The sequence below is a fragment of the Brassica napus genome, chromosome C1, assembly GCF_020379485.1.
Source record: "Brassica napus cultivar Da-Ae chromosome C1, Da-Ae, whole genome shotgun sequence".
Classification (NCBI taxonomy): domain Eukaryota; kingdom Viridiplantae; phylum Streptophyta; class Magnoliopsida; order Brassicales; family Brassicaceae; genus Brassica; species Brassica napus.
This window is the reverse complement of record NC_063444.1, coordinates 2,245,327-2,260,904: the sequence shown is the minus strand read 5'-3', so window position 1 is coordinate 2,260,904 and position 15,578 is coordinate 2,245,327. Positions and strand designations below refer to the sequence as shown.

Below are 15,578 nucleotides of genomic sequence, written 5' to 3'. Positions count from 1 at the left end.
TATGTTATTATCACCTTCAAGAAAACATTGTCAAAACGTTTAAAGGGAAACATCTTTTGTACTTGGTGAAAGGTGCTGCTTATGCTTATACGGTTTCAGATTTTGACCGGTACATGGCTGAGATACGGAGTGCAAACCCGGACCTTGCAACGTATTTGGAGAATGCCGACGTCAGCCTATGGTCAAGGGTTTATTGTCAGGGGGACATGTACAACATAAAGACAAGCAACATCGCTGAATCTATTAAGTCGTCCAGAAGGTCGTCCAGTTAGTCGTCCAGGGTTTTTTCTTCCAGAAGACCTTCAAGTTAGTCGTCCAGTGATTAGTCTTCCAGAAGACTTTCAATTAAGTCGTCCAGAAGGTCGTCCAGTTAGTCGTCCAGGGTTTTTTCTTCCAGAAGACCTTCAAGTTAGTCGTCCAGTGTTCAGTCTATGTACTAAAAATTTGTGTTATGAACTTATCTGTGTCAACTTCATTGTCAAATTGCACTACCAAACAAATTTGAGATGGTCTTGCCCTTTATATTATCTGAAATATAGTTACAAAAGGTCACTGCTCAGAAGACTTTCCAGACTACTTATAGTTAAGTCGTCCAACATTCCAGACGACTTAACTGTAAGTCTTCTGCGCAGAATATAGTTATAGGGATCAAGTTCAAATACAAAATAGGGATCAAGTTCAAATACAAAATAGAGATCAAGTTCAAATACACACATCAGCCTAATATATCATACAAAATAATCTAAAGTGGCCTGTTTATCACACGTCATACGTACCCAGGATGTCATCCATGTCCTTGTTTTCGAACTCATGCACGTTAGGAAGCTCTTGAAATATATCCACCGCCATCTTATCCCTCATACTCTTCCCGTTGGGCTTTGCAAAGTCTTTTTTACTAAACTCTACCGCAAGAGAATGACATTCAATGTACTTTAGAGTGTACACGCCACAATCACCAGCTTTGGCCGGAGGTATATTGGTCGGTCTCTCATATGTGAATGGCTGCAGGCTGTATTGGGCACGTTGTTCGTCTGAGGAAGCGCACTCAACAAGCAGATAAGAGACCATGTAGAGAAAAGGCTTCATTACCACATTGAGTTTTTCTGGGGAGATACTGGAACAAATGCTGTCATAGACGACTATGTGCCTCTTAGGGATCAATATCCACATAGCAATCCAATGACTGTCGGCGAAGTTTACTGGCGCATAGATATCATCAATATCCGTCCCCCAAACCTTGTTCGATTGACCAAATGTGGGTATAGTGCATGCATAATAATTTCACGCCCCACCAGGGAGTCTTCTTCCTAAACCATTGTGATCGGGCTTCGAGTCCTTAAAATCCTTGAAGTTGAATATCCATTGCTGAGCAAAGAGATGATCAAGGAAGCAAATTCTCTCGCTCCTGAAATGTTGTGGGTTAGCGTCGTACCTCTTCCTCAGCACATTAATCCAAGCATCAGTATGTTGCATATAAAATAGAGTACAAGTCAGAAGATATCAGACGACTTAGTGGTAAGTCTTCTACGTAGAAGACTTACCAGATGACTTACAAGTAAGTCGTAGATGAATTAAGTCGTCTGATAAGTCGTCTACGTAGAAGACTTACCAGACGACTTACAAGTAAGTCGTAAACGAATTAAGTCGTCTGATAAGTCGTCTACGTAGAAGACTTACCAGACGACTTAAAAGTAAGTCGTCTGATAAGTCGTAGTCATCTCTTCACTAGCCACTGCAGCTGCCTCTTCATTAGCCTCTGCAGCTGCCTCTTCACTAGCTTCAGCAGGTGCCTCTTTACGAGCTTTCTTCCGAGGTCTTGGACTGTCATCCTTCACTACCTTTTTCTTCGCTGGACTCACAACCGCCGGCTTTGTATTAACCCAAGTACCGGTGACTTCCCAGCAATCCATGGTCCACTTCCACGGTTTCTTCACAAACATGAGTTTAATTATGTTCTCCGCGAGCGTGTCCTCAACATCAAACTCCCATTTTTTAAACATTTCAGCAGTGTCCTTTTCAACAAAGTTGATCACCCTAGTCTGCAGTAAATAGAAGATATGAACTTAGATATTTGACGGATTAAGAAAGATGGAAAGAAAAGATTTCACAGACGACTTATAATTAAGTCGTCTGGAAAGTCTTCCAGCTGGACGACTTAGTAGACGACTTATAATTAAGTCATCTGTAAAGTCTTCAAGCTGGATGACTTTCCAGACGACTTAATTATAAGTCTTCTACTAAGTCGTCTAATTGGAAGACTTATCAGACGACTTAATTATAAGTTTTCTGCGAAGTCGTCCAGATTGAAGTAAATACCTGACTGAGGATAGCCTCTTTAAACTGTCTGCGTCCTTTGCGACCCTTGTAAGCCAGTATCGGTGGAGACGGATTGTTTGGGAGAGGATTACCAAAAGTAGCACCCAATTCCGGAAGAGCTGTGTACACCCAGATCTGGAGAGCTTGCGCAAACCCATTAATAGTGTAACAACCCGAAATATCTCTGCCCTTCACAGAGTCCATCAGCACCTTAAACGCGACTCTCCCCCATGGATAATTCTCAAACCGTTCTAGCTCCATCACTAGCCTTGCCAGACTAACCCGTGTAGGGGTTGAATACTTTCTCCCTTCAATGTATCCAGTGAAGATGGCAAGGTACGCGAGCCGCTTGCGATCATCCCGAGACCACCCTTCGCATCTCTCAAGTGCTGCTATTATCTCCTGAGTAGATGGCCCAGCTTTGACATGAACTCCCAACATCTCCCAAAAAGAAGTCAACTCCTTTGTAACAGCAGAGTGAGGTCTCTCAAGGTCCTCGATGTACTCGCAGTTTAGACCAGTGAGGTTTTCAAACTCTAACAGTGAAAACCTCACAGGTTCTGGACCAACGAGACTCCACCGCTCATACTTCTTCTTTATGTCCAGCTGGAAACCGAGCATGTAGTGAACCAGCCTTGAAGCCCAATCAAATCCCAGCTCTTGGAACTTGATGAAAACTCCCAACTTCGACTCCTTCAGCTCTTCATATTTGTCATCATGAAGAGATTTCTTTAAAGCAGCATGCAACGTCCAACAAGTATGATACGAAATGCTATGCACTGCGGGGGGTTCTTCCCCTAATGTATATATCCTACGGGGGAGTTCTGGCATCTCCATTTTTTTTGCCTGCAAAACAATCAAAGACAACCATCTCAAACAATCAAAGACTTATAATTAAGTCGTCTAGCAAGTTTTCCAGCTGAAAGATTTATAATTAAGTTGTCTGGAAAGTCTTCCAGCTGGAAGACTTTCCAGAAGACTTAATTATAATTCTTCCAAGACTTCCAGTTTTATGTTCACCTTTTCCTCAATCAATCACTCGACAGTAAGAGATATAACTTACCGGCGGCGGCTGTGAGAACGGTGGTGAGAACGACGGTGATAACGGCGGAGAGATAACCGGCGGTGAGAACGATGAGAACGATGGATTAGAGAGAATCGACGGAAATCGCCTTTGAGAGAAACGGCTTTAGGGTTTTCTGATTTTCGATAAACAGTGAAAAAAACACCTTATATATGGCCGGTAAATAATCCGGTTAGGTTTAAAAGTACATTGTAAAATTAAAGGTTTGGTCCGGTTTGGACGACTTACTAGTAAGTCGTCTGTTGAATACTGTACATCAGACGACTTACTAGTAAGTCGTCCCAGACCCTTAATTTAACCCCTAAACTGAATTGACTAAATTAACCAACTAACCACGTTATAAATCCGTAGTTATACTTAAATAGTGTACTATAAACATAAATAAAAATACTTAGGTAAATTTTAAAGTTTTCAAAAAAAAACATTTATGCATTCCAAAATCTAACCCTAAGAACACATACAATATTACAACATATGTTGGCAAAACCTAAACCAAAGAATATCATGACTCACTACTTTCACTCATCTATGTTGAAAACAATTAACTTTTGTTATATCTTAATTTATATCTTTTAAAACATATGTTAATTACATGATTTCAATTTTTCACTTATCAAAATATTTTTTACAAAATTTTTAAATTATTTCTAAGTAAAACTAGTCCAGACGACTTACGGGGGTTAGAAACGTAAAAAAATTTCGGTTTTTTTGTTTGTTCACAAGGAGTTAGTTGTAATTTCAATAGCCTTTTAGATTACTTTTGCATTTGATTCAAGTTTGGGTTAACTTTTGTGTTTGAAATCAAGTTGTGAGTCATATTTGGCAATTTTACCAACTAAGAAATCACAGTTTTGTGTACGCTTTTACTTGCGCCATTTGAGTATGTACATACAGTCTAGAAAATTCGAACGGGTATATTTAATTTAAAATGGCTTTTCTAAAAACATAAAAGTATAGTTTGATATATATCACTAATTGCATATTATCCAAAATGATGTATCAAAAGTTAGGCTCTAGCCATCCTTGTGTATACATTTTAACATTTAAATCTTATATATTAAAATAGAAGTCACAACTTTGATTCATGTGTGATTTTTTAAAAATTGGACCTAATGGACCTATTCCTAGAAAATCATGTTACATTTAATATCTAATCTTATCATTTTAATTTTGGGCCTACAAGAAATGTTTATTGGACTATTAATAATTGGATTTAAACAATAGATGATCCATTGGACTTATAGATAATATAAATTGAATAGATATAATTTAATGTTGTAATACTATACCTCTATATGCTAAATATTTAAATATTTGTCGATGTTAACTTTTAAAATTATAAAAAAAAATCTTATATATTAAAATAGAAGTCACAACCTTGATTCATGTGTGATTTTTTAAAAATTGGACCTAATGGACATATTCCTAAAAAATCATGTTACATTTAATATCTAATCTTATCATTTTAATTTTGGGCCAAGAAATGTTTATTGGGCTATTAATAATTGGATTTAAACAATAGATGATCCATTGGACTTATAGATAATATAAATTAAATAGATATAATTTAATGTTGTAATACTATACCTCTATATGCTAAATATTTAAATATTTGTCGATGTTAACTTTTAAAATTATATAAAAAAAAAATTTAAATAACAAAAATCATATTATCTAACAATGATTAATCTTTACTACCTTAAACCAATGAAAACAAATTTTAAACTATATAGTTTATTTTAAAAATTAAACAAAAACTAAATATTTAATTATTTACTCGATAATATAAATCTATGAAGCGAAAAGTTTAATTTTTTTAAAACTTTCTAAATTTGTGAAATGTTACAATATCTCTGAATATGACAATAAAAAAATATTTTATTAATCTTTATATATATAGTTATGATTGTAATAATGAAATAATAACCGAAAATATATATATAGAAGAAGATACAAATACATGTGAAAGTTTGAAACAATCTATTCAATGAAAAAATATACAGTAAACTTATTATGTTTTAAAAATTTATAGACACATATATATTATAATAAATACCAATTTAGAATTAAAAACAAAATATTTATATAAAAATAAATGAAAACAAAAACCCGCGCGGTTGCGCGGATCGAAATCTAGTTATAAATTAAAAATGAATTGAGAACAAAAATGCATTTTATTTGAAAATATCTACCTAATGGGCAAGGGTTTATATGATTCTGAAGTTGACATTCGTGCGGTAATTTTGTTCCTCCCTCAAGTGCGGGTATAATTAAAGTTTTTTAAACAGGGAAAATGTTAAACCGCAAAATTGATCCCAATGTATATTATTGATCAGTAAAAATAAAAAATTGGAATATTTCATCTTTTAATTTCCTAATAAATTCATGAATTATAGAAATCTATCTAGTTAACATGATTTGGTTTAAACTTGTTTGATCTCGACATAGTAACCAAATATCAACTAATTTATTTACCGGAGGATTAAAAAATATCGTTTTTAGATTATTTTTGAATATAGGGGACTTATGTAGAAACTCCTTTAGACTAGGAGCAATGAGTTAGTTGAATGAAATATTCAACTGTTTAATCCTCACAATGAGGCTGTTGAATTCTAATAAAATCCAACGTGGATTAATACATGTTGAAAAGTTTCAACTAGTTGAATACCAAATGAGTGGGTCCTGCAGAGACAGGTGTTGAAATGTGAAATGAGAAACTGACGAGGAAGTGAATTCATACGCTAAATGCATAGTGAGCGGGTCCTTAAAAAACAATTTGATTGGTTGTCAAAAACTTTAGAAATTTGATTTCCTCCAAATTACTGAAACTCAATTATTTTAAAGTAAACTTTTTTTTAAAAAAAGTTAAAATTTATATCAGAATTTACGATTTTTTATGATCTATAAATAGAGATTAGTCTTATTTCATTTGGATACAATTTTTTTTTATCAATTTTTATTATAATTTCTTTTATTTTTTTAAAAAATAGTTAAATATAACTAAAAATTATTATAAATATATTTTTTAAAAATTATTTAAGTTAATTACAATATAAACTATAATTAATATATAGTTATTAATTTATAAAAGATAAAAATATGAATTAAAATAGTGGAGTAGAGTGTTGAATTTTATTAAACAAAACTATTGTAGAAGTAAAAAATGAGGTGGATGTTGAATGATTAGGTGTGTGTAGCGTTAAAAAGGGAAAATTAGGGTGTTAGAACTTAGTAACCATTGTAGATACTCTTATAAAACTTTTCAAGGGTAAGGGAAAAATAATCGTCCAATGGAATCAAAACAAATGTATAGCTTCTTGTCAAGTTGCATAAACACTCGAACGCTTTTCTTGAAATTTTCTTTCTATAAATTCATTCTCATAAACCATTCACAATCCCCCTTCTCTCCTTCTCTTCTCTCTTCGATAATTTCGCCTTCCTTCTTCTTCTTCTCTTGATCTCATTGTTTCTTCCTCGATCAAGATTCATTTTCAAAGATCTCATATCTTGTGGGATTAATCAATAAAAATAGTTAGAAAAAACATTGATGCTTAACCAGCAGTTCTTGGTCTTTGAGACACATGTCTCCGATTATACTCAGTGAGATCTTCCTCTCTGGGTTTATGCTAAACTCCACAGTCAGGCGCAGGACCCATCTCGTTCAATCTTTCTCTGTTGTCTTCCTTTACTGGCTTTACTACGTCTCATAGTTTCTGAAACTCTCCAAGCTTAATTAATCTTTCATATATATTATATACTCTTATAACTATATCAAAACCCTAGCTAGTTATCTTTAAAATATATTTTCTTTCGTTTATATTTCGTTTTTTTTGTCATCAATCTTGGTCCTGTCCTGTTTTAAATTTCCCTAAAAACCATTTAAAAAAAAATATTATATCTCTTCTCTTTGGAGGCTTGTTTGTTTGTTTACTGCATGGAATCGTCGTCGTCGGGAACAAATTCGTCGGCGATTCAAACGTCTTCCAGGTCAGAGGAGAATCTCATGGAGCAGAGGAAACGTAAGAGGATGCTCTCAAACCGCGAGTCAGCGAGGAGATCAAGGATGAAGAAACAGAAGCTCCTCGACGATCTAACGGCTCAGGTTAACCAGCTCAAGAAAGAGAACAGCGAGATCGTGACAAGTGTCAGCATCACGACGCAGCACTACTTGGCCGTGGAAGCAGAGAACTCTGTTCTTAGAGCTCAGCTCGATGAACTCAGCCACAGGCTCGAATCTCTCAACGACATCATCGGTTTCCTAGAGAATACCAACGGGGTTTGTCCGAACCCTCTGACTTGTCCAGAGTCAGATGACTTCCTCGTGAATCAGATGAATATGAACATGTTTCATATGATGAACCAGCCTCTCATGGCATCTTCTGATGCTTTGCTGTATTAGAAATGTGGACCAAACAAAGAACCTCGAAATTACGTAATGGGACCGTTTCTTTGTCAGATTTTAAGATATGTCCAAAGAGAAAGAGAGAGAGATATGTATAAATTGGTATGTTGTTTGATTGTTCTAGTAGTATTTCATTTTCTTGTTGTGCTTTGTTCCGTCTTTGGCGCTAGGTATTAAAAGCATCTTTTATGAGTGTGTTTGTAATAAAGACTCTGCTGCCGCATGAGTACAAAGTGTTTTCTTTAATACTATTGTAGGAGAAATTTGCCCCTATACTATTGTAGGGGAAATTTGCTCCCTATAAACATTTTCTTGTTGTGCTTTGTACGCTAGGTATAGTGTTTTCTTAATATCATGGTTATAGGATAAATTTGCTCCTATAACCATAAAAAAAACATAAACCCACTATCTAACCAAAAACACCTTTCTCTCTTTATTTTTATTCCTATCTCTTTCTAATTTTTTACTAAAAATCTAATTACACTTTTTTTTGGTTATTTGGCAAATAAGCCCTACTTTTATTATCTTTAATCAAGTACCTATATTTTATACTAGTATATAGTTTCTTGAGTGTTATTAGTAAACGACTTCAAAGTTTAAACCGTCATCATTAAAGTGAATAAAGATTTTAGCGCGTATAGACCAAAGTGTCAAAAACATGTATTTTTAGTTGTACGCTCCTGCCTTCTAGAACCCACCTACACAAACTAACTATCACATTTGAAGCTGGATCTTGATTAATTAAGATGTTTTCCTTTTTTCAGTCGGCTAATAGTCATTAAGAAAAGTTGCACGATCATTTATCTAACTAAATCTCATAACGAGTAATTTTGCAAAACATCCCTAGTTTCTTTCTTGTTTTGCTCATATAAATCCTCAGCGCTCTTAAATAAATTGTAGGAAAAATAATAATTATAGGGTCCTAAATTATACTACCAACGCCAAATTTAACAAAGTTATTTAATCTTCGAAAAGTGTGGGTATCTCCATTATAACAACGCCAAATTAAACATTTAGATATATTCATAAGAAGAGTTACAAAAGCTATAAATTTGACGAATCTATAGCTAGATGTTATGAGCGTTGTTAGGTTAATACTGAATGTTGGTTCTATATAATAATATTTTGGCGGTGTTGAATAGGTGAAATTGAAGAAAATTGTTTTTTTAATCATCGCAAAAATACAAAACACAGAATAATTGTAATGTATAAAAACTACTCAAATGTAAGGGTTTTCGTAACGCAGTATATGGCGTATTCTTGTAAAATATTTCCTTTTAAACTTATCTCTAGTGAATTTGGAAGGTTTTGACGTGTACTAGACTTCTTAGTATTTTCACGCATATTAAAAAAACACATTAAACTACCATAATAAATAATAAATGTATTATTTTCTGTAATTTTCAATTTTCAATAACTTTTAACCAATAGTAATTCAATAAATTCAATAAATTTTTTTGAAATTTACAATTTTTTCATAGAAAACACAAAAAATACATCTTTCTGAAACAAACATTTTTTCTAGAAAGTCTATCATTAAAGAACGGAGGGAGTATTTGATTTTACACGTCTAATATTTTAATTAATTTTCTTATCTCGAGTTTCTTTGTTTTCTAATTTTTTAATTTCAAAGTTCGATATATCACCAATTGAGCCATGCACCAGTACACTATAAAAAGAATGGCTATATTACATCGTGACTGATAATGGAGAATCCTATTCTATTATTTCCTGGCAGTATTATACTTTAGATGCTGCATAGTTTGTCTTGTATCCATTGATCACGGATGGTTCATTCATGAATATAACACATGGAAGCCTCTTTTATTTTTATATAAAAGAAGACTTCTATTTGATAATTACAATATTTTCTACCTTCGTTTCAAGTTTTGTATCCCTTCTTGAGAGTATCGTGCATGTATATCAAGACTCGAGAAATTAAAAAAAGGGCATCTTATGTTTTGATCTAGGCTACTAATAACATGGAAAAATGTATAGTTAATTGCTTAGTTTTTGTAGTTTTCGAAGATAACAAATTAAGACCAAAACGTAATTTAGGTAAAGGAGTTAATTGATATAATGATTTAGTTCCCGACATTATACTCTACATTATTTGTGCTTTATCGTACATTTCTATATGAAAAGTGAAGGAAAAATAAGATGGGCATACTGAAACTTAATTGGAAAACCTTAAGACATGCAAAGCTAGAATGACGAATACAACTAAAGTGTACACAAATGGGAGTGAACATTACGCATGTTGTAGGCAGCTAGCATTAATTTTATTGTGTTTTTATAAAAAAAAACATTTTGTACAAGTATGAACTCTCTCATTTTGATAAATGAAATTTGCATACGGCATACTTATCAGAAGAAAATATTCTTTATTCATTTCGGTACTTTGCAAATAAACATCTCCCATGTTAACCTTTTATGATAGAGGTTATTTCAAAGTTAGAAAACATAATAATTAATAAGTCGTAATCAATTATAAGAAATTTGTCATGTGCAGGCGACAATATTTGCCGGTACGTGACCTAAAAACACATGATGATCTACCGACTTCAATAGTAGATCTCCTAATTAAGTGCTTTTATAATTAACATTCTTTCTCTTAGATCTATTTGAAGAAACATAAATGAGAATCAGTTGGTTCATGTATACAATACCATGCTAGTAATACGTACAACAATTATAACCCAAGGTTCTTTTGGTCATAAAAAAATGAATATATCGTTTTGTGGAGTTAGAGTCAATGTCAAGAGTAGAGTTCATAGTCAATTTCGAGTTGGCTACTTCTTAACTAATTAAAGTGTCTTCTCACCGTTCTACTTTTTTCCGTTGATCGAAATTTTAATTATTCCCGGCGATCCATCTCCGCACTTATAGAGTACTATTGTCTTCTACAGTATAAAGGCACAGATTATGGGTTGGTTTGCGCGCTTAATCAAACTTGATTTACTTTACTTAATCCCACAAAAGCTTTTCCGCTGTACTTAAAGCCCTAAATTTTTGGAGCGTCACTACTCACTTCCATTACTTTTCCGATCTTGTATCGACGGATCAAACTAAACGTTAAACATCTTCATTTGATCTACATTTTTTTTTTTTTTTTTTGGTTGGTAACTCTGGTATCTGGGCAGCTACATTCCCAACTATCTCTCCGTAGGGGGTCCAGCGCCCCAACGGAAGGAATGTTAAATCCGCTGTGGCCGGGACTCGAACTCGTGATGGCGGGCACCTCAGCTGAGGTTCCTATACCACCAGACCACAAGGCCCGGTTCATTTGATCTACATTATAGCTAAAAATACGCCAAACTGTTTACACAAATTTATCCGGGTAACAAAAAAAATTTCCTCGGGTATTCTTAAAGGATTCATATATATACTTTGGTTAGAATAAGAAAGAAGAGAGTGTAATAAGGAAGGAACGAAGAAAAAGCTTTAGGATTAAATAAAGAGAAATTTGCCAAAACGGAACAAAAAAATAGCACGGTTGTCCATTCGGTATAATACCATCATTAAGTTGTCTTTTTAGTATAATTTTTTTTCATAATACCAAAACTAACCTTTGATTAATCAAATTAAATACATTAAACACAATTTAAAAGCTTAACTGAACTTTTAAAAGGAAAAAAATGTTTTAATTTAAAAGTTTTATTTTTTATTAAAAAGTTTAATAAAAATAAAAAGTTCACAAACATTTTATTTTTTTTTATAAAAACGAAACTATGTAAAACGTTTTTTATAATGTTTATTTAATGTTTTATTAAAAACTTTCTTATAAAGTTTTATTTTTTCTTTTTATAAAGTTTATTTTTATTAAAGTTTATTAAAAACGTTTTACAAAGTTTTATTTTTATTTTTCTACAAACATTTTAAAAACGTTAAAATTAAATTATTGTTTTTTATTAAAAGGTTTAACAAAAAGGAAATAACTTCTTTTTTTAAAAAAAAAGTTTAATAAAAAGGAAAAACGTTTTTGACAAGGTAAATCGATTGGCCGGCCTTTACCTCTGAGTTAGTCTCTTTCCAGCTTCTACAAGTTGGTTTCTCGGAGTTCAGCATCGCCCGCATACCCAGGATTAGGAACTTGCGTGATGATTCTCTCGCCAAGGAGGTGAGATCTAGTGGTATTCTTTTTTCCCATATAGATCAGACTCAGCCGGACAGAGCGTCTCTTCGGAACGTCTCAAGACCGTCTACCACTTGATCTTAGAAGATGGACGTCGACAAAGAAAAAAAGACAAGGTAAATCGACCTATACACATTTTAAGGAAGTTAGAATATTTTTAGCATATTTTCTTAACTCAAAATTTCCTTAATTTTCGCAAAAAAACATGTTTTCTTATCCGTAAAAGACACTTTCTACTCTGTGTAGAACAATGACAAAAGCTCAGAATGCAATTTCTGCCTCATGTAGACATACGAGTAGTGTTTATATTTCGCATTCCGAGAATTTTGGAATATTTCGTAAAAGTAGAAACTACATTATGGAGAAAAATAGATATCTTTACAATTAGTAGAATTCGCATTTCCCATATTTAGAATTTTAATTAAAAGTAGATTGTTCGTTCTCAAAAAGTAGATGAATTTGTATAATCTAAAATTCGTTTTTTACCGACCCATTTTCTATAGAAGACAAAATCTATTTTTAGTAGAACATAATTTAAATTTTTTATTTATTAAGTTTTTCAACTAAACAAAAATATAATTTTGTGTATATGAGTGTTTTATTAATTGTTTATATTTTTAACAATTTTTTTGATTCATGAAACTATTTATTTCATTAAATTTCAGAAATGGAAATGATAAAAGAGAGACAAAATAGACAAAAAAAGTTTTATACCAAGAAGACAACCATGCTATTTTTTTTTTAGCAATTTTCCCTTAAATAAAGGGAGGAAACAAAACCCTCCAAAATAAAGAGGTGATCAAAAAACGTTTCTAGTTGTTATTGCTCACAGGCGACACGAAGTTAGTCTTTTGTCACCTAGTATCATGCATTTTTCTCGTATTGCAAAGGTTAGGTATTCAAAAGGTTGTCCAAATCATAACTTGTCGTTAGGGGTGGCGTTCGTTCGGGTACCCATTCGGGTTTGGATCGGGTATTTCGAATTTTCGGGTATTTCGGTATAGAGGTATAGAATCTGTTCGGATATTTCTATACTTTGGATCGGATTCACGTATTTTTAGTTTGGATTCAGTTATTTCGGATCAAGTTCGGATATTTATATTTTGAAAGAAAAAAAACAATTTTTTTTTTCAAATTTCTTGTATTTAAAAATATAACTTTCACTTAACTGATTTTTTTTTTATTTTTTAATAGATTAAATGATTAACATATTTGGACATAACATTTTAAAACTAAAAAGACACTAATTTGGTTATTGTTTTTAAATTTCAGATGTAACTTTTGTTAGTTTTTAAACAAAAAATTTGACATGCATTTTAAGTGAGTAGTAAATCATTTTCTCCGCAATTATATATATATATATATATATATTATGAACTTAAAGTATGTGTAGTATCAATATATAAATATTTTAAATAAAATGAGATATATAAAATAGAAATATAAGGTTAGTAATACATATGTTCGGATATCCATTCGGGTTCGGATATTACTCGTTCGGGTTCGGATATCCAATCTCTCCTGATTTAATACTCGTTCAGGTATTTTGCTACTTCGGTTCAGATTTTTTTGATCGGGTTCGGATACGGGTTCGGGTATCGGATAAAATGCCCACTCCTAATTGTCGTCATCAACTATATTAGTATGATAAATTAGGGCAAAAGTATCATTAGAGTTCCGTAAGCGACTTTCCACATCTGATTAGTCCTTCAATAAGCCCCCACAATTGACCATATTATCAAATCATGCTACGAAGGTGATGGTGATTTAATGACAAATTTTCTTTTTTTTTCGATAATCTTTGATAACATTTTTTCCTTGATATCTTTCATCATTGCTTATAAGTTTAACTGATCTAGATGTTTTAGATTAGGATTATTTTTATTAAGACTTATTAGGTTATTTTTGTCAAATTTCTCACAACAGATTTGATTATAGGCTTCCAGGGCTTCTGAATCCTCAACAACTTTATAAAAGTTTTAGATTAATTGAGCTACATAACATTAACATCGAATGGGCCTCTATCCAGGGGTACAGATATCATCTTCCAAAATTGGGCTTCTAACTTATAAACATACCACCATGTTGGGAATGGGAGCTGCCTCAAATGCTTTAAGTGGTTGATGATATAGGTGGTGCAATGTCTGAGAATATTACCTCTTTATGCCTCCAGTGTCGCTCAGTGAATCAAAGAGGATAGCAATTCAAATTCCTGACGCTCTTCAAGTTGCTTGAACATATACACAATCAAAGAATATATGTGTTACTCTCTTTCTTTTTGACAGCATCTACAATATAAAATATACAAGGTTCTTGTTTTTTTTTTTTTTTTTGTCAACTACAAGGTTCTTGTTCATATACCTTCTTTTAAGGTTTTTCCTGTCGCCAAAGTACCAGAGATCATCCTCCTCTAAGGTGCTGTTTACCATTTAGAGGATCCACTCTTTGATTTGTTTTTCGTCACTACCTTGTATTATAGATTTCTATATGAAAGAACGTTTCTTCATATCCTCAGTAGCAATCTGAAAATTTTCGTCTCAATAACATCTTCTTTGAATCACATCCTTAGTCATTAAACATTCTGGATTGTGCATTAGTCTTGAAACTTGCGTTCCAAGAAAAGCTAGATTGAAACTTTCGATATCTCTAAAATTACATTTTAGTTATTACTGACAACAATGAAATTTTTGTATTATAAGAAGAATAAGGCTTGATGTTTGGCCGATATTGAATACCTAGCCTTCAAGGATTCTACCATTATGGTGATTAGCCAATAGAGTTATAGTTGTTGCCTATCTCCAAATTAAACAATGAAGCTAGTGCTACTCATATTAAATAATCCAGCCACTAGCTTGGGCCTGTCGTGAAGGGTCAAACTCTATAAATTTCTTTGGTCCGAGTGGGAAGGAAAAACTCATCTAATTTAGAGTTAAACGATAAAGATATAGTTATAAACAGGGTTTGTTTTGTGTATCCTATTAAATGATGTGCATTCATACTTACTAGTTCAGTAAAATATTTGTGACAAAAACTGAAATTCAGAATGGTGAGAGTATGGTCATCATCCACTACATTATCTTTACATCCTACTTTAAGTGAAACCATAAGAAAATACGTCGAGAATTTATTATAGTGACGAATCAATCCATTAAAGCAAAGTTCAAACAACTTTGTTCTCTTCCCTTAATCTCAACCAGCAATCCATTTGAATTTGACACTTTGCATATACTAATTTAATTATTTATCTTAAAAGATTTATGACTCTTTACAATATACTCAGAGAATCCGATGAAAAATAGATTTTGACAACTGAAAATGCTTTCTTTTTCTTTAGCACGTAAATAATATCGGATATAGATGATGGTAATTCCCCAATTACTAGGCGTCATGATTGACCGATACCTCTAGTCTTCAAGGATTCTATAACATTGTGAATTTATGATGGTTTGGTAATTGAGTTATGGATTCATTCGAATGTTGCTTTCCTACAATTTAAAAAATAAATCTACTCATATTAAATAATTAATCCACTAACTTCTTTAGACTTATTGTGGCCAACAACAGGAAAGTGGTCTCCTTTCAACTTTTTCTTCAATCCCACCATTTCCATGAACAATTAATAAATAAACTCAAAAAGCATT

General features: G+C 32.7%; 1 protein-coding gene across 1 annotated transcript; it reads left to right on the top strand.

The window, feature by feature from the left end:
* Nucleotides 1-6,771: 6,771 nt before the first annotated feature.
* LOC125580546 (bZIP transcription factor 11-like) lies at nt 6,772-7,994 on the top strand. Its single transcript, XM_048745150.1, has one exon. The coding sequence runs from the start codon at nt 7,335-7,337 to the stop codon at nt 7,797-7,799; it is 465 nt and encodes a 154-aa protein (XP_048601107.1). The 5' UTR covers nt 6,772-7,334; the 3' UTR covers nt 7,800-7,994.
* The last annotated feature ends 7,584 nt before the right edge of the window (nt 7,995-15,578 follow it).